The following is a 19,918-nucleotide window of genomic DNA, read 5'->3' on the forward strand; positions in this document are numbered from 1 at the left end:
TACCCACACTTGCACCAAGGCAAGACTGCGGCAGCCCCTCTCAGAAGCCTTACTGGGCTTTGTCTATAAAATGTATATGGTTTGTATATGGAGTTTAGCACACACAAGAAAAGACAACTACATTGAGTGGACAAATAACAAGGTTTTACCATAATATTAAGACAAGGCTTATTATATAGAAAAAATATCCTGCAGAGCTGCGTAAATATCATATAGGTCACATTCGAAGGTAAATGGGAAACTTACTTCTCTAAGTAATCTACGTTTTCGAAGTGATTTTGATTTTGTTATTTTTGATCTAGAGACGTAACAAATGCTTTGCCGAGAACGTTGTACTGAAAATAAAAACAAAAATAAATAAAACTTGTAGAATATCAGGAGCTTGATAAAGGCATCCCCGAGACAGCATCTCTTTTCCAGGTCCTGATCTCATCTTCCCATCACTGGTCATTTTTCATTTCTTGGGATCCATTCCATATTTTCTTTAGTCCATCGCTGATCTGTTCTTCTCGCAATGTGTCCGGCCCATTGCCATTTTAAACATTTTCAGTCTTTCACCTTTGATTGTTCTCTGATGTATTGATTTGTTTTTCTATCTCTTCTTGTAATTCAGAATACATCTTAAAATGCTTCATTGTGTTGTAATGATCAGGTCTGAGAGCCTTGGTAGTATGCATTGCTCAAATACAGTGCGTTCACAAAGGTTCAAATACACAGAAGCCAATTGAAAATCTCTACACCGCACTGCTATATTCCAATCTAGACAGTAAGACTCTGGAAAGGCAGCCTGAACAGCGTGACTCACACAACTTCAGTGTGACCAGCCCTTTCAGCTCTTTGCAGACCTTCACAGTGTATGGTGTCCAGAGTAAAGTCATTTTTACTCTTCTGATATCTCCATCTGCTCTGATTTGTTGGCCAAGGCAAACTGTTGACTTCTTCAAGTTTGTTTTAATCAACTTAAATCTTTTTAGTTTTAACAAAGCTGTTGAACATAACTTCTTACTGAAGTTCATATTTACTCCAGTTGTATTAAGTGCATCCAAGACATCCTGAATTTGAAGCTGTTATGATGCCTTCAGGTGCTTTTGCAAAGATGGCAATGTCATCAGCAAATTGCAAGTGGCTCAAATAAGCTCCGTTTACCTTAATTCCTTTTTCTTCCAGAGTCTTGAACACTTATTTAGATTTGGAGATTAGGTCTGCTTGATGCACTCCTTTGCAGACGTTTATTTTATTTTTATAGTGTGTTGGTGGAGGCTGTTTGTTGATGTGCCATTGTTGTAGATGTATTTGATGAGATGTATGTGCATTTCCTCAATGTTTTGGTTTCTTAGATCACTGGTGACCAAACATGTACAGATTGAGTCTTTCTTACAGTCGATAAAGCCCAGGCACCAGAGAAGCTTGTATTCCTTGCATCTTTCTTTGCAAAGTATTTAAATTGCAACAATGATAACTTGGGCAGGAAATTACCAATTACATTTGTTAGAGGTTAATGGTACTTTTTGGGTTAATCAATTGAAATCCATTAGATTTCAAAGGTTTTTCTAAAATCCCTTTAAAATTCTATAGCCCTAAAAAAATATATATAACACTGTACTTTGTCAATTTGACACAGTGATCAAATCAGACCAGAAACACACTCCGGGCTGCAGTTGCACTGAGGCTGATCTCTACAGAGTGCTGCGCTCAAACTAATGGTCCTTCTGGGGAACATGCTGGCCTCCAATGAGAAAGCACCAGCAATTCAACCAGCAGCAACCCTGACTTAAACAAGTTAAACACCAAGTTAAGGACAGCTGCCGGATTCAAGAAGGAGATGGAGCATTGTACACTGCGAGGATGAATGTTTTGTTTTTTACTTTTCCCTGGGTAATTTAATAAAATACTTGTATTTGTAAATTACACATCAGTAATAATTACGCAATTATATGATTATTTAATAGATTCAGAAGACATTTAATGAGATAACTTCACATACAATTATTAATGATACTTATGTGAGAGAGCTACATTAAGTGTTTTATCAGTGAATTGCTCAGCATTGATCTCCGTATGCAGTCGTTTTTCAGAGGAAGTGGCGCATGTGACCTATGACATTCCCCTTTTTAATGCAGCGTTGGTCATTAAGAACCTCATGGACTTCATTTTAAAATCATTACCAGATTCATTTTTCATTGAACGTGTGTCAGAAAAACTCCACTTAAAATGCGTTACAGTGTGATAAATCCTGATACAAAAATTGGCTTTTCAAAGAGTGAGAAGCAAGAAAAATCCCATGTGTGAATATTTCTGTATTAAAAATAATAATAATAATAATAATAATAATAATAATAATAATAATAATAATAATAATAATAATAATTAAATGCTTTTAACTTTGAGCAACATCAGAATGCATCTTTATTCAATTCAGTAAAAATAATCTGCGTACTCTAAGAGTTTATAGCTACTTAGGAAGAATAATGAAAATAAATGTAAAATTTGTAAACAGAAAGATAAATTCACAACACGTCATTTAAATCTCCGATTCTATTGCCGGAAATGTTGATATTGTGGCCAAATAAAATCTATAAAACATCCTTAAATCCTTCATAGAGAAATCACCAATGAGCACCCAATATTTAAATTCACACAATAATACCCTAAGCTTATAATCATTGGTGTAATTCTTGTCCATCATGCTTGCTGTTGGGAATGGTTGTGAAGAACAAGTGTTTAATAATTCAGCAGAGTTTGCATTTAAGGTAATAGCAGCTATGGATGCAGGGACAGTGTGCAGGAGATTACTTTTTCTTGCCAAATCATGAGTAAAACAAGAATTCTAGGTCTAAATCTCTATCCAATGCTTGAACACAAACTTTTTTAATCAAAGGAAGCAATCACAATTATTAGCTCTAGTGCATCATTTGTAAAAGTGTTATGAATTCATGTATTATTTTGTTTGTTTTGCATTTCAAAATATATCTATTACTGTTAATATGCAAAAACCATGATATAAGTTTTACCCTGAACGAACACTTTGCACCATTGCTTCATAGCAAGACTCAAAGGGAAATTAATAACTCCACATAAATAGGCAAGACTCCAGTTATTTCCAACTGAATATCATGTGGCATCAGTTATCTGACATCCAGCCTTTGCCCACCATATTTCTATAATAATTATCATTCTGCGATCTGTCTAGTCTTAGTAAACCAAAAAAATCTTGCTGGCAGATTTTACAGCTATAATGAAAAGTATATTATAGTTATAGTTCACACCAGACCTTTCATTGATTCAAACTTGGTTATTAAACCTTCATCACAATGTACATCTATAAAGATCCACCACTACATGCAGTAAAGCTTGTCATCATGCACTTCAGCGAGTAAACCAGTGACAGGCTGCCCTTAATTTTAAATTAACTTTTATTTTAGTTACATGTTTACATTTTCTGTTTCACGCTAGCCTGTGTGTAAATAGCTGGTTGTGTTCAGTTCTGACCATACATCCTCTACTTTACATCTGCAGAATATCATTTAAAATCAATGGTCACAAAAATAAATTGAGTCTTCAAATATGAATGTGTGAACACGTTCAGAGGGTGAAATTTAAAAGTGTTTTGGTGGCAAATAAATACAGCAAATGTTAAATCTCTTTACCAGTCTACCCAAATTTTTTAAGGTAAACATCACTCCGAAAAGCCCTCTTAGAGTTCAGTTTAAACTGGGTGTCAAACTCAATTGGTCGTCAGGGACGGAAACATAGATCAATGGTAGCTTACAAGAAGTTCAATTTAAAGCACGGTAATCCACTGAACATCAATATGTTACAGCGGCTGGATAAAACTAAACTATACAGGAACAGATGTTATATCCTTAAAGGCTAAAACACTTTATACAATATATTTTTCTTTTCTTATCTCTCTTTATGACTTATCTCATATCCTGTATATGTTATAATAAATAATTGTATCTTGTTGTTCAGATTAATGTTGGCCATCCTAAATAAAGATGTCTACAGTGTCCTGAATTATATTTGTGTAGCAACAGGCAATGATTCCTCTGTAGCATTGATATATTCACCGTCCTAACCATGTCCCATTCAAGAGTAAAACCATTTCTTTCTGGATTAGCAGCTAACAACATAAACAGAAACGACACCTAGGATCACATACAGCTTATGTGAAAGGAAATACAACGAATAACAAATTAATGCAAGTTATATTAAGTAGTCCGCCTGCTCATTAAATATGAATCCCTAATTCAGAGAAGCCTAGCTCCTTGTGTAAGGAATATGTCAATGTGTCCTTGCTTATTTTGAGGACACTCAGAGCTAGTTAGTTTACATTGTAAGCTTCACACTAATAACATGATATTTCTTCACTGCATAAAACGTTTCTACCTTTCAATATTTATTTTTAATGAATGTTGTGAGTGTAAGTTACTGACAAATTAAAATATAAAACTAAATCATTAGAAAACCGTAATGTCTGAAGTAAAGAAACACTGGTTTGTATTAAGATTACATAACCCCTGAATGAATGGTTGTAAATGTGACTAACATGATATAATGTGATTAAATAAAGACTGTATAAGATGTATGTCTAAACACTTTAAAAGGTGAGCATTCAAATGTATGTCCAAAAAAATAAATTAATAAAAAACACATTTTCCTTATGTTGATGTTTGTTTCATAAGACTTCTGGTTCACTACACAACTTTACAAAGTGTCGGACAACTTACAAACTATTTAAACTGACAGCTAGAGACAGCTAACCTTTTAATGTGAAACAAGAGGTCTTACATGGTATAAACAATTTATTGTTCACCGATTTATTTTTTAATATTATATAGTGAAAACATTTATTTTAAGCAACTCCCAATGGGTTTTATCTCACTTGTGACCAACAATATCACATTTGCAGATTTTCCCATTCAGCAGTTCTGCTGTTCCTGAAGACTGTTGATTTCTATTTTGGAAGAACAATAGATGCATGAGAAACAGTATTATTAACCATCTGTTTCCAATTTCGGAAAACAATAGTTATCCATGATATGAACTCATTATAATAAGTGAAATACAAACCTTGCAAAAAGATTGATTAAAATTGACAGATTTTTGCAAAACAATTGCCAGTGCTGAACAGATATGCATGTTTAACTGCTTGTTGCTTATTTATCTTTCCACTAAAGCACCTTTTATTGGATTTACATGCATTGAACTAAACTTAACTTTACAAATAAAAATTGAAGGATTACAATCACATCACTAAAAGGAAGAGAATGTTCTGAACTATTATTTTGTCATTATAAGCACTGAAGCACCACAAGAAACAGTCACATCCAAACTTGCCCAAGGCCTACAGGCAAATACACAATGATACTTTAAACCATTCACAGCACCGAATGCCAGGTAACTTCCTAACACTCTGTCTTAGACTAATGAAGACAAGTATCTTGAGCATTAAGATATTTTTCTGTGCTCAGAAGCTGAATAAAGTACACCAGGATCTGTCTTCAGCTTCTTGGCATGATGAAGGTGATGAAACGTCATTCAGACTTGCTAAAAGGTATTATTTGACAGATTGTCTCTCTGCCCTTTTAGTGAGAATATATTTTTGTAAAGTGTATTTTTTCACCACCCGGTTTAAACGACAGCCTGACCTCCCAATAAATCAGATATTTCCTTTCAAAACTGAACAGCTTTCTTTATAGGTGCAGAAGAACAGGGTTTAATGGCATATTGGGTGTACAGTTCCCCTTAACAGCACAAACTGACAGAGACAGACCATGTAACTGAAAGTAGAAATTATACTAAAGATCTATCTGTCTTATATATCTTCTCAATATGTATAAATTATATTTAAGGGGGGTGTACTGAAACTATTTTAACTAATACTCAATGTGTTAGACTCTGCAATTACAGAACAAATACCAACAAAAAATGTATCAACTTATCCACGTCATTCACTAATTAATAGATCATGCTGAAAAGCCAGACTGCAAAGTATTCTGAACACTGGAGTTAGATTTTTGCCTACGTTTTTTTCATGTGTAATAGCAACACAAAATACACATTTGTAAGGACTGGCCCACTGTGGGTGGTTTGGATTTTTATGCAGCAGTGTAACATACCTTTTGGTCTAGGCACATTGTGGTTTGTGCTGATCCTGTTCCCTGACCACTCAAAAGCAAACCATGCAAGATGTCTATTTAAGACTTCAAGCAGGCAGCCTCATACACTGCACTACAATATCTGCGCTTGTTAACATTCGTGAAATAAAAAAAAAACATATGTCAACCGAAATACGTGCTACTGTCCACATTACGATTCCAAGGGATAGGGAGAACAAATCGAACTATCTATATAATCTATACATTAGGTGGCAATAGGGAAAAATAAAGGCAGTGCTACAAATGCATTTTTTTCCGTAATACTAAAATAATGAAGAAGTTTAAATTATAATAATGTAAACAGTGATATGTGCGCTATAGGTTTTAAATTATTGAAAAAGAAGACATTGTAATGATATTTTAAAATTCACCTAATTTAAAGAAATAACATTTTTTTCTGAAGGAGACGGTGGCTTAAAGGGGAATGTCAATGTTTTATGCCATGCATTTCATACAATGTATTTATTTTTACTATTCTACACATTTATTTGTTGATTTCGGAAATTAAAGAAGGCCATGATAATAAATGGACAGGATTGTAAAAAAACAAACTAAGAAAAATTACATTTAATCAATCCAATCATCTTTGTATTTTGATTTATTAAATAAGTTATTTAAACATTATAATCCAGTCAACCAATTATGTTCTCTCCTGCAAACTTTAAATCTTGAAAAAATAAAAAATGAACAAAACGCACACTTTTGAATGAGTGAGGGTGAAAGACGTGCTCGGCAGTGTGTGGCTGAGTGACTGGATTGACCAGAGAGTGGATCGGTGTTGAGTGGCACAGTGGAAACATTCGGGAGCTGCAGGAATCTCACCTTTTGCGCGGCTTTAGAGGGGCCCTTGTTTTTGCTTCCTTTCGGTCTCCCCCTCGGCCGTTTAGGGACAGGCTCTCCAGTTGGTTCCTAAGAAAGACAAGGTGAATACAATCAGTGAGACAATAAACACAACAAGGGACCCTTCCGTCCAGCAAACTTAAAACAGCAATGTAATGAGTGGGTCCCATTTTACCAAAGCTCTCCATTCACTTATGCACGGTGGCACACTGCAGGCATGTATAATGAGAGAGGGACATATACGTGTGTGGTTTGTGTGTGTGTGTGTGTGTGTGTGTATGTGTGTAAACCTCTAAATACTTCATAAAATGTCATAGTAATTGGAAAAAGGAGGACATTTAATTATTAAGATTTTTTATTTAATGTAAAAAATATAGATGCTTATTTTATTTTTAAGCCCATGTACCAAATGCTGGACAAATATATACATATATTTTGTATTTGAACCAACGTTCTGGAATATAATGTGGGAAATCTTGCAGATGTCAGTGCTGCCAAAATTTGCTAGATCATATAAAAAAAAAAAATAAGACTAACATACATAATGATGTTGTAACCTGTACACAAATAGTCTGTAGTGTTTTAAGATTGTTTTTTCAAATTCTGCTAATTACAAGTTCAGAAATAGAAGATGTGGTTCATTTAAATGACTTTATTTGAAATATGTTGTTTCACATGTGCAGGATGGCTTGCCACAGCAAGAGAAAGTAAGCAAACAAAACGTTTTCAGAAAACACAATATTGTTCATTTGATTTTCCCCCCCATATATATAGTTTAATTTAAATATTTAAAAAAACACAGTAGCCTAAACTTACATACATTGCTATACAATTATGAATCTAAAATTACCGTTCATTATAACAATAACAGCCTTAGCGTTTTTCATTACAACAGCACACTAGTTTGTGCTTTTGAGCTGAAAACATATTTTTAGAAGACAAGATGATAATTGCCTAATTTCTGCTACAAATCCAAGATGAAGGCTGCATTAAGATTCACCTTAAAGAGAAAAAGCAAATGGAATAAGACCAAGCTGACACCATTATTTTCTATAAAGTAACCTGTATGTTATTAAACAGGGCAAGTCGTGTTTAATATCGAAAGGGCTCGATTGTAACAGCGACAAAAAAGAGTCAGATGAAAAGAAAAATGAATGATTCACACAAGACTCCCTCAAGGCAGTGAATCACGACTCAGAAACGTTCAGATCAAAAAATACAAACTTTGCTCATTCCCATATTGCAGGATGTGGTGGGGTGACTACTGTGAAATGTATTTTTCCAAGTAACAGATTTTCACATTTTTGAAGATGATTGTGTTATTTTAATGAGGGGCCTGTTGCACACAGCTACACCATCAATATCAGATCCAAAACAAATCATTTACAAAATATACCATTCGCAACCTGTAAATATTTCCAATAAAGTGTTTCCGATTAGATATTGTATTGTCGCGGAAACTGAAAATATTATTCTGAAATATCACACCAGAGGAAAACAAATAAATGTGTGCACTATTATAACACTTGGAGGTAAACTTACGACAAAAGCATTTTGAGGATGTCAATATCAGTCGCATACACGTCTCATTTACACCCTTTACATTTGTATATACTGTATTAGTATTTTCCAACTGTAATGCAGTTCACACTTGTTAAAGAGAAATGCAATGAATGAGACAGTGCACATAATAAACATAAAAACAATGCACATATTCCCAAATAAATGCACATAACCCAAATCGCCTATGGGTTGGTGTGTAAACACATTTGTGCTGATGCAAACAGCAAAGCAACTGTTTTGCAAGTCTTATCAGACAGCTACATGATAACCATTTTTGGAAAGAAACGACACACATGTTCAGATCCTGTTAAACTGTTATTAAACAATTGCACACATCGTTACATTGCAATCGTATGGGAAAGTTCAGAGTAACCCGATCGTAACAGTAACCAAACTAATGCAAAGCACTTTCTCTGCTGCTGCTGCTGCTGCTATACGTCCAGCTTCTACAGCTATGCAAACTTTTAAAAGAGACCCTATTCTGTAGCACCAACCTCTGAAATCTCACGCATTCAAAATACAAATCAAAATACTAGCAGTTGCAATAAACAATGATCGGATCTGTTCCCATCTAACCCATGCAGCAGTGGCGGCAGTTGCAGGACGGTGCTGCTGCTAACCCAGATCCCCGACACGCTACAGGATGACAATTGCACGACTCTGGTCAATGATATCGATTGAAGAAAAGAGAAAAGAAAAGGAGACTGACTTGCTGCGGCTTGCGGGGTCTGCCCGGTCCTCGCTTCGGGGGCTCTGCGGCGGAGGGCTGCGGCTCATGGGACGCGGAAGGCTGGCCGGCTGCTTCGCCCCGTGTGCTCATGGTGACTCCTGCCCAACTGTAATCTCCTGCACCTTCAGCTCCGAAACAAGGTCTGATCCTGCACACCGGACGTCCTGGTGCGGAACCCGAGAGGGGGAGATCTTCTCTTGCAACTGCAGGATCGTGGATTTGCACACACAGAAAAAAAAAAAAAAAAAAAAAAAAAAACACCAATATGACAAATAATAATAGTTGCAAAAGCGAAACAAACAAAAACAAACCCAAAAAAAAAAAGAAAGCCAGGACCCAGAGAGCGCAGCCCTGCTAGTAGGAGTAGCACGTGTTGCTGCTGCAGTGTTTGGCTCACATGAAGGCTCTGCTTTTGCTGCTTTATTGTTTATTAGTGTTTTATTTGATGATCTTTATTTCTTTTGGGAGGGGGGGGGGTTGATTGTTCAATTATACTACACTAAACCGGTGATCGATAGGAATTCAGATGCCATGGGTAGAAATAAGCGCAGGACACATTGGACATGAAACGGTGACACTGCACTTTCCTGTCAAAGAGCAGGCAGTGTTTTCAAGGATCTGTGGCTTACAAATAATAAGTGCTGGTTTATAAGAGTTTAAGGAGGAGGAGGGAGGGGGGGGGTCTTTTTTATTTTTTTGTGCAGGGGTTTGTAAAAAAAAAAATTAAAAAAAATACTAGAGGCCAGCCCACGGATTGAATGAGGATGGGGTTTAAAAAAAAAAAAGCACCTTTCCCCGTGGTTGGAAAACATAGGAGGGGGTTGTGAAAAAATACAAGACGAAAAGAAAAAAGGAAAAAGAAGAAGAAGAGAAAAAAAAACTAGGGGGTTGGACGCCCGCCAGAGAAAACATGAGAAATTGTGCGGCGTGAAGAGCAGAGCCGCATTGAGAGCCACTCACATGTCCAGCGCCATTCATCTCGGTGGCCGGGCTCCAGCGGACAGGCCGGGACAGCCCGCCTCCCACCGGGCACAGCCAGGCTCATTCGCCCAAAGGACGAATGCAAAATGTTTCTTAGACCTCATTTACACCATTGCACACTTGTGTGGGACTGGGGTCGCCTACGCTGCTAAAGTGCCCAAGATGGAAACACAAGCTGCGGCGCGGAGGTAGAGGGATGTTTCACTGCGGGTGAAGCTTGGCTGTGTCTAATAAGCAAACGCCACCGGTGCATCCTATAAAATGACTTTGATTGACAGTGTCAGCGACGAGTGAATGCAGCATTAACTGCGAAACAATCCGATTTAAAAGTCCCAGGAGTAGGCGTGCACACTTGCACAACTAAGCGTAGATGATAGCGCATGTGCAGCCAAATGTGCTTTTTATTTTTGATTGATTGATTGATTTGTAATACTTGAAAACGCAAGCAGGGCATCACCTGGATGTGTCAAAAACGTGCCCCCACCTCCCAAAGCCCATGCCTGCTTCGTAGCGTGTGTACACCAGTAGCACCAGAGCAGAGGAAGCAGCGCGCATTTGCGGCTGAAAGCGTGTGTTGCAGCCCGACCTCCAGCAGCCACGCCGGGCTTTGAAGTCTCCCGCCCATCGACGTGAAGTGAGATCAATTACAGAGGAACAACAGCGACAAAGGAGATACTGCTGTACGTGGAGGCACTTTCCCACGATCTGCCCGGCCAGCTCCGCCACCAGGCCCGGCGAGTCCTTCCCACTCACTCCGCGCCACACAATAGCGCCAAAGAGGCTTTTAAAGACCCCAGCGCGGGGGACTGGGGGTGTACTGCCTTCAACCCAAAAGCTATGCATGGTGGAAAAAAAATAATCTTACTCTATATTTCACCTTAAATTGGGGGGGGGGGGGGGTGCAATGTTAAATCTGTTTTTAGTGCATTTAGCATTCAGTGGTTTCGTTTTAAACATGTCCCATTTCTTCTCATTGCTGTGATGGAATCCCCCTCTTTTTTTAATGAATAGATAAAGAACCGACAATGAATAACCCTCCTCTCCCAACCTTTGATTTGCTTCTTGTTTAGAATGTTATTTATGCGCATGAGCCCAGCCTGTGTTCTGTGGAATTAAATCACTGATTGGTTGATGGGGTTCGGCTTGGACTTTATTAGGAGATGGCTTATCTGTCTTTTCTGAAAAAGAAAAAAAAGAAAAAAGAAAGTGGTTAATTTGTCATTGGCATCCAGTTCATTCATAAAAAAGAAAGAGAGAGAGAGAGAGAGAGAGAGAGAGAGAGAAGCAGCCCTGGGACCCCCAAGAAGGTGGATCTGAGAGGAATGTCGGTGTTTTCATCCCTCCTTTTCATGCCGAGGCCACGCCCCCCTAGACAGCGCGGCGGCGGGGCTGTGCGGAGAGCAATGAACACAATCAATGGCCGCGGCCGCACAGGACTGCAGGAAGTCCCGGTCTGCAACCAAGATCGATTACTGCAAATACTGTTTAACCTGAAGCGCAGGCTTTTGCGTTTTCATATAAACAGCAGCGGCGGATATTTGCTTCTAACATGAACTGTCTGCTAGCCTATAAACAACGATAACTCTGAAGCAGTCAAGCAGTTTCATGGCATGAGTTTATTATTACTATTATTACTATTATTATTACTCATACTAGTAAGGATGGTGATGCATTCTAAGACATGCATTCCTTCTTTAGCTTTTAAAGAGACTTATTTTTGCAATGCATTCTTAAAAGGACTGGGGTTGTCTGAGCGCACAAGGGGTGTTAAAAGAGGGAGTCCATGCATTTTTAAAGAGGCATTCTTCAGTTGAAAGCAGTCCTGAAAGATTTCCTCTTTTGTACTGAGAGGGAGCGCTTCAGGCTAAATTGTGGGAGAATGTGGAGCCGCGCACAAAGATTTGAGGCCAACCACAGCTTCTTACCACCCAATGTCAATATTAACCGTTTCACCCCCAGCTTTCTTGCCTTCCGGGCTACGTTAAAGAAACACACATGCACTGCATTGATCTAAAGAAGAGAGCAGCCTCACACACATTGGATAAAGGTTGTTAGACATATTTCCACTTTTCATACATACAGACACACATTGATACTGCTATTAATAATACATTTCCTGAAACATAATTCATACTCTCTTTATGGAGTTGATTGGGGTAGGAAATGCACATTGTAAGGATCTTGCAAAATCCATTTACAATTCGTTGACTTCCCTTATGCAAAACAAATATTGGGCGATTTTAGACAATTCTACAATGTTTATCCGATTTCAAAGGCACTTTTCATGGTGAAGGTTATTTAATCCTTGACTTAACAGCCTCCCACCTTTTGGTCCCTTCCCAGCCTGATCATGCTAACAAAACAGTTTTGTCATGTGTTGTCTGAAAATCACAGATGCTGGACACACTGCTGTCCTTCTAGGGCTCTCTGCAACCTTTGATACCTTTACACATGAGATCTAACTCAATGGCAGAGAAAGTCATTCAAGAAACTCAGGCCCAGCTCTGTCTCTCTTCTGCAGGGGTCTATTCTCTCACTTTCATCTTTACATTGAGCCGTTAGGTGAGATAACAGATATGTGTAGGGCTTCAATATCACCAATATATGGATGACACATAGACACTGGCAGAACTCTATAGATTCATGGGTTAGCCAAAACTGGCTGAAATCAAATCAATTTAAAACAGAGCAGACAGTTTTGCCAAGACTCCCAAGCATGAATATTGATCCAAGCAATGTTGTTGGCAATAGTCTTATTCTTCCTAAATTGTGAACAACTACACCCACTGTAGTTTATGATTCATTTGTAATAATCAACTTTCTTTTTCTCCCAAATCAAACAAGTGGTGAGTTCCACCAATTTCCTTTAATGCAATTTAAAGGTTATTAAATCTGTTCTGTCTGCTTCCATTTTTTAGACAGTAGATCAAACCCTTTTGAGCTCAAAGATGTATTACTGTAACTCCCTTTATTCAGGCCTTATCCAGCTTCAGTGGACGCAAAACATGGGGGCTGGTGACTGAAATACAGTTGTATCACACCAGTCTAGTTCTGAGAAAGTTCCATTCACTACCTATGAGAGGTTAGCATATAAAGCATTAAATGGGGTTGACCCAGCTTATTTGCAAGCCATCCGCTGTTAGCACTAAAACCAGAAATCTGCACTTTGCTGATTTACCCAGTTTCTTTACTCTAGTCTTCCCTCAAGTTAGCTTTGGAGGCTACAGTTTCTAGGCCAGAGAGAATCATTTATGGATCTTGTTTTCGGTGGAATTTAGAATTTACTGAGCTGATTAAAATTTTCCTCTTTCAAAGAGCATTTATTCATCCCAAAATCTATGGTCTGTGGTTAATTTTAATTAAAGGTACATTACAATGCATGGATATATCTACATATCTTCTCTCTGTATTCATGTTTTCTGTCAGGTCTTGTTTTGTGTATTTCATAGCTTTTTTGTGTTCTACATTGCTCTGTACAGACCTCTGATACCAGGGCAGCACTTTAGAATTCTTTCAAATGAATAATGCCATTGCAATCCTGATTCCCTTAGTGTGGAACAATATATATTACCACTGGGTTCTTTCTACACTTACAAAGACAAATACATGAAACTATGTTCTGAGTATTAAAGAGTGCCTTTTTATACAAACTATCCTTTCATCATCTAGGACATGTGTCTGTGTAGTCACAGAGATGCCACTTCAGATTTAAACACTGCCACGGCCCTGCTTGATGCTGCAACTTGCCGTTTTATTCTGTTAAGGGCACAATGGTTCTGAACAGTTCCAGTTATCATTGTGTATTGAATACTAAGCTCTTGCAAGGCCAGTTGCAGAAAAAAACCAAATTAATACTCTTCCACAATAAACTGATGCTGCACATTAACCTAATTGATGGCATTCTTGTGCAATTGAGTTCATTACATGAGAAAGTTGTCTGTAAATAATTGAAGGTTGCCATGCCATTCAGTTTATCTAGGGATGGTATAAACTCAGGTCTGGGCCAAACTTTCCTCCAAGTTGTAATACATGATAACTAGGCTGTGGAACAAAGACCAGGACACTGATGCTCAAAGCTGAGTGGACATGACAGCTAACCTTAAAGCTGGTGGCTTCATTTGTTCCAAAATAGATCTCTAAAGTAGCAAGGACCACCCACTGGTTGAATAGGTACTACTCAAACTCAAGGCGGTGGGGAGGGGTCATGGGATAAGAAGTTCACAATGGGTTCTGCACAAGACAATGAAGTTGACTCCATTAAATTATTCTCAAGAGAAAGAAGAGGATACAGGTAACTGAAAGTCCCACTTTGACAAACCAAGGACTGTAATGGTCTTCTATCTATATACACATGATTTTCTTTGAAATACATTTGTGGTGTGGCCTGTACAATTTGTCTTGCAGTGGTTCTGATTATTTGTGCATGCATTATTACTGCTGCCTGTGCTGTAAGATTCTGCACCTTAATGTGCTTTCTGCGTTCATCCCCTTCTACGCCTGAGTAAGTGTACCTCCAGCAGAAAGTAGGACACTTTCACCATTTGTTCAAATATGTCATGCCTTGTCAAAAGCTGCAGTCAACATAACTGTACAGCCACTGTTACCTCTAAAAAGCCAGCCCCCCGGGAGCTACGCACACTGCTTTCTTGTTATTTATCTTCGAAAAAGCATGCAAAAGTGTATCATTGTAATCTGTGGAATTTATAAGAATACAAAATAAGCAGAAAAATAGGAATGAGCTGCAAGAAAAAAAAACATACCTGATTTTTTTAATGTTTCCCCGTTGGCATTACTTTTTTACCCGGTCTTTTTATCAGCAATGATGTTATTCTAATTTAGTTAAATAAAACAGCAGATGTTTTGACAGTGCAGTCACAGCACAGACTAATTGCTTGGTGACATTTGACCTCAAGTAAGGTCATGTGTGAAACATAGCTTTACTGTGGATCTTTCCTGAATAAAAATCTTGTCTCTGTAAGGAACAGAGTTGCCCAAAGTAAGCCACAATGGTGTTCTGTTGTTTAGATGTGTTTCAAAGGGTGACATAGAACACAGCGCACTAAAGACTAGCAGTTAGCAATTACTTTTTTAATTTATGGGCCAGATGGTTGCAGAGATGTCATGTTATTACAATATTTTTGTAAATGTTTAGGACAGAATATGTGTTTGGAATGAATTACAATTTGTATTATTGGTATGAACATGGAAGAGTACTTAAAAAAACATTTATTAGGATGTTAAAATATGCACATAATCATAATCATGATCATAAATTAAGGAATTCATAATGTTTTGCACATATTTATTAATATTTAGAAAATTACTTTGTTTTTCTCAGATTTATATGTACTCATAAAAATGTATCTCAGAACTAGCCTGCCTATATCATCATCTGACAAATGCAACAAAACAAAACAAAAACATTTCAAGGGTTGTAGTGATGACCGGTCACTCACTTTGATTTTCCACTGCATAAATAAAGAGTGAATGTCTGTAAAGTTGACATAGGCCATCAAAGACAATAGGTCAGGCCATGGCACTGAGGCCAGGGTGTAAATGCAGCCGTGTGTGAGGGGGTCCGAACTGGAACTTCTGAGAAGACCACCTCCCCCCAGCCCCTCTCAAAGAATGCAGTTTTGTGAAAGAGTGGCTGGTATGCAGGCTGAACCATAACCATTACTCCCATCTTGTGCCCATTGTAAAAACAAGCTGCTTAAATAAAGGACCAAAGTCATTGTTCTGTTTATTATTACATATTATTTATTTTATACTTTTAATTCAAATAGTTAATACTGTGCATAGAAATCAAATAAGGTTTACTTGTTTATTTACTTGTTTGTTTGATTTTTATTTGTTTTTACATTCCAGATTACCAACTAAACGGAATACAGCATTTATACTATGATTTAATTGTAACATTTAAAAAATAAACAGACATTTCTTCGTTCCGTGTCAGAATAAATAATGCAAATCATAATCATAATTCAGCTTAATTTTCTAGCATTGTATAAACAAGAGTTGGAAACACCTTTGGAACGAATATCCCAAATTAAGCCATGTCAGGATCAGCTCTTTATCAACACAGCTAACTTTCCCAGGCGGTGGTGGACGGGAGATTCAGTTGCTGTTGGATCTAAGTGTGTTTATTTCCTGTATGTGAGATATTTAGGAAACAACCCACAAAAAGGCTGTGACCTTTGACCTGCCACTCTTCCAAAGGGCAGAGAGGGAATTCCAAAACCCACAAACTCTGTGAAGACAAGGGCTGCCCTCATCATAGGGTCCTGTATGGCACACACACCAGAACATAATGGGAACTGAAGCTAATAGCAAGTCACAACACAGACACCAGTCTTTCACCCAAAGGTCATGCGTGGCAGGTGTGCAGTTAGCCTAGATAGATAGGATAGAGACCACAGATTTGGTTTAATGTAACTGTAGGCCCTGATCACTTTGTGTAATTATTAATTTGCTGAAATACCTGATGAAATAGTTCCCATATCTGAAGCCCATGCGTGTTTTTACTATCATTTTCATAAAGCAATGCCAACAAAATTATGTTTTTTAAATGTAAACACATATATATATTTCCATACTTAATTGAGATTACAGCTTGTTTACAAACACCAGATGACCTTGGAGTTGTTGAGGCCTGGAGTTCGAACCCTAATAAGACTGAAGAGGCTCAGTAAGCTACAGAGCCATAAGGTGGGTCAAATGGCCCCTTCCAATTTGTAATCTTTCTAATCCTATAAGAACACTCTGAGAGAGCAACTTTTTTTGCAAGACAGCTTGAATTCCTCTCAGGTTTCCCCAGCCCAGCTTTTCTCCCTGGAAGGCTCATGCTGGAGCCTTGGCTTGGCTGGGCTGCTTTCTGGCTGAGGAGCCGCTTTCTGCCTCTTTTGTTCGAATGCTGTCATTGGCATTTCATTCAGGCTTAAACTAGGTTGCAGCTTGGAGACTTCACACTGCCTTGGCCGGTTTTCCATTGCTGTGTCAGCATCACGTGGAACACCATTTTGGAGGCTGTGGTCCTATTTATCATATCACATTTAATATGCTTACACACTTGTTTCTGCGTACTGTTTCTACTCATTAATTTGGATCAGCGGCTTCAAGATCTGCCTGTCACATCCTCTCTGCTCAGTGCTGGCAAGACCATTTGTCTAGACAGTTCCTCGGGTCCCCATAGTTCATCTTCCTTTTTTTGAATCCATTGGCTATCTACTCTGACAGCTTGCATCTCACTCTTTGACCTATAAGTAGTGGGGGATAGGATTTATTAAGTGCATTACTGTGATTCATGATACTTCTAATCCAAAGCAACAACAAAAAAAATGACATCACGAATAATAGTTTGCGTTTTACCCAGCGGAGGTCCATGCTTCAGAAGATATGAAAAAGATCAGGAAATCCAGTCAGATAATGAGATCAGCGACACATGATCTGATGCAGTTGGTCTTTCCGAGCTGTGACCAAGCAACCCTTCAGCAAAATCACAGATATGGAGCGATTTCTGTGACTTCACACTTAGTGACAGAAGTAACAAACAAAATGAGAACCAGCTGTTTTTGTTTTTGTTTTGATTTTAATAGACACTAGAGCAGCCTCTCGAGAAAACTTTAAACAGCCTCCCGCCGCTTTCAGCAACTTTGAGAACAAAAAATAACTTAAAACAAATCATGTGGTTTGCTTACTCGCCAAGTAGAAAAAAAAAAGAGAGATATGACAGCAGCAGCTGTTCTCAGACTTTGTTATGAACATCACACTTAAAAGAAGACGGGGTTGGTGTCTTTATGACACAGTCTGGACTCGGCTTCTCCAGCGGATGTTTAAATGTGCACTAATCCTTGTTACGAGTGTTCAGGTCAATGGTACATTTTGTTTGTTATTTTTTTCTACAAAACTTGGAGGGTCGTTCCGTGGATTTGTTTTAAGTCTGCCACAATGGTGTGTATTGTACAATTTAAAATGCAATGGTCAAAATCCATGAAGCTATGTGGCCCTATCACAGTTTCTGCTTATCAGTGGAAAGCACTCCTTGGGGCAAGCTTAAAAAGGGATCCCGTGAACGTGTTTTTATTAAAAAAATATGATTGTGTTGTATATAATGTTGTTGATTTCATGTTTCATTTTGTTTTTCCTTCAGATCTCTATAATTTTCCAAATGTGGTCAGGGCTGAATTTAATCAGTTTTAATGTTTATCTGAAGTAAAGCCAATTTTTAAACACATTTTAATTAGGTAAATGTGTAAAGTAGTCTACAAGTTTTTGTTTAGATAACCATCTCCAAAAATAAACATTGCATGGTTTTGCCTGACTAGCTTTTTGTGATATACAACTCTCTCTCTGACATTTCTGCATATTTAATGGAGAAAATATTTATTTAAAGTAATTAAAAAAGAAAAAGTCCCCATAACAATTTTTTTAAATAATAACAAGTGACTAGTGTATAGCTGTCTTCGACTGCTTGAAATGAACCTTTAAACAGTGAAGAAAGAGAGGGATGCAAAAGCAATGAGCTCGAGTGAGACTTTTCCTTTTTTTACTTTAGCTTTACCTTAACAGTGCTGAACAGATTAGTCCAAGATCAAACATGACTGCGCATTTCTTAACTCTGAAAGGGTTTGTTCTTGCAAATTGGCCAGAATTCCTTAAGCTTTTTGTGTTGTTGTTGTTCTTCTTCTTAGAAACAACGCTTTTCTAAGAATCCGCTGTGGTGTCAGTAGAGAGCCGTGAAGGAAAGAAACCAGGGCCGATTTGCCACTAGTTACACAGACTGTGCTATGTGCTCTAACTTTGATCTCCAGAAACATTTGTGATTATAAGGTGACAAAGCTTAACAGATTGGCACTTGAACAATATGTGTTTGAGTGTGGAAATGCAACTTGTGCATAAAGTGAGTGTGAGTTTATCTAGTGTGGTATCTGTAAGCACTGAACTCACAATCTGGAACATTGGGCTCAGATTAGCAGAGCGGCTCCATAGAATAAATATGAATTTGGTTCCACTGCCCTTTGGTATCAGTTTTACCACACTACAGCTTTATGAGGTCACCTATATCAGGAGTAGTTTCAATGCTTTCTGTGTAATTGTTAAGAGCAACCCTTAGAATTATTTATGTTTCTTCCAGGAAATAATCCATGAACTAGATGGAATATTACAATTTGCTGGTACTGTCTGAGTAAAGCAGGTTGAGTAGTTACTTATTCCTCATCTATAATTATTATCAAGAGGGTTTCATTAAATGTTTACCCCTTTACGTAGCACTTATTTTCTTAACGCATCATCCATTTGCTGTGAAGACAATACATAAATGAAGAGGGATGCTGCTTCGATCACGCTAGATTTTTCCTATGGAATTACTTTTATCTGGGCTATGTTGTTGTTAGCGTGGCCGGATTCTGAGAACACTTTACCACATGATCTATGACCTCATGTACTGCCCCATGTAGGACATTGATAACACCTGACTCCACACTGGCAGGCCAGTGACTTTAATTATTTTTTTTAACTGGAAAGAGAAAGAAAACAAAACATCAGAGTTGCTATTTTTGAACTCCTGACTAGCAAGTTGAACACATAAGCATCTGTTTACTTTTCCATTTTCTTAAATTAAGTCTCAATAGTGACTTTTATAGCC

General features: G+C 37.8%; 1 protein-coding gene across 1 annotated transcript in view; it reads right to left on the bottom strand.

Annotated features, from left to right (window-relative positions):
* hmga2 (high mobility group AT-hook 2) overlaps positions 1 to 9,553 on the bottom strand; it is a 43,821-nt gene extending 34,268 nt beyond the window's left edge. Inside the window, exons 1-2 of the mRNA XM_066723529.1 lie at positions 9,274 to 9,553; positions 6,984 to 7,070 (exon numbers count right to left, since the gene is read on the bottom strand). Of these exons, the coding sequence (XP_066579626.1) occupies positions 6,984 to 7,070; positions 9,274 to 9,384 (198 nt within the window). The 5' untranslated portion in view covers positions 9,385 to 9,553. The remainder of the gene's footprint in view (positions 1 to 6,983; positions 7,071 to 9,273) is intronic.
* Between the last annotated feature and the right edge of the window lie 10,365 nt (positions 9,554 to 19,918).

The sequence above is a fragment of the Amia ocellicauda genome, chromosome 15 (genome assembly GCF_036373705.1).
Source record: "Amia ocellicauda isolate fAmiCal2 chromosome 15, fAmiCal2.hap1, whole genome shotgun sequence".
Taxonomy (NCBI): domain Eukaryota; kingdom Metazoa; phylum Chordata; class Actinopteri; order Amiiformes; family Amiidae; genus Amia; species Amia ocellicauda.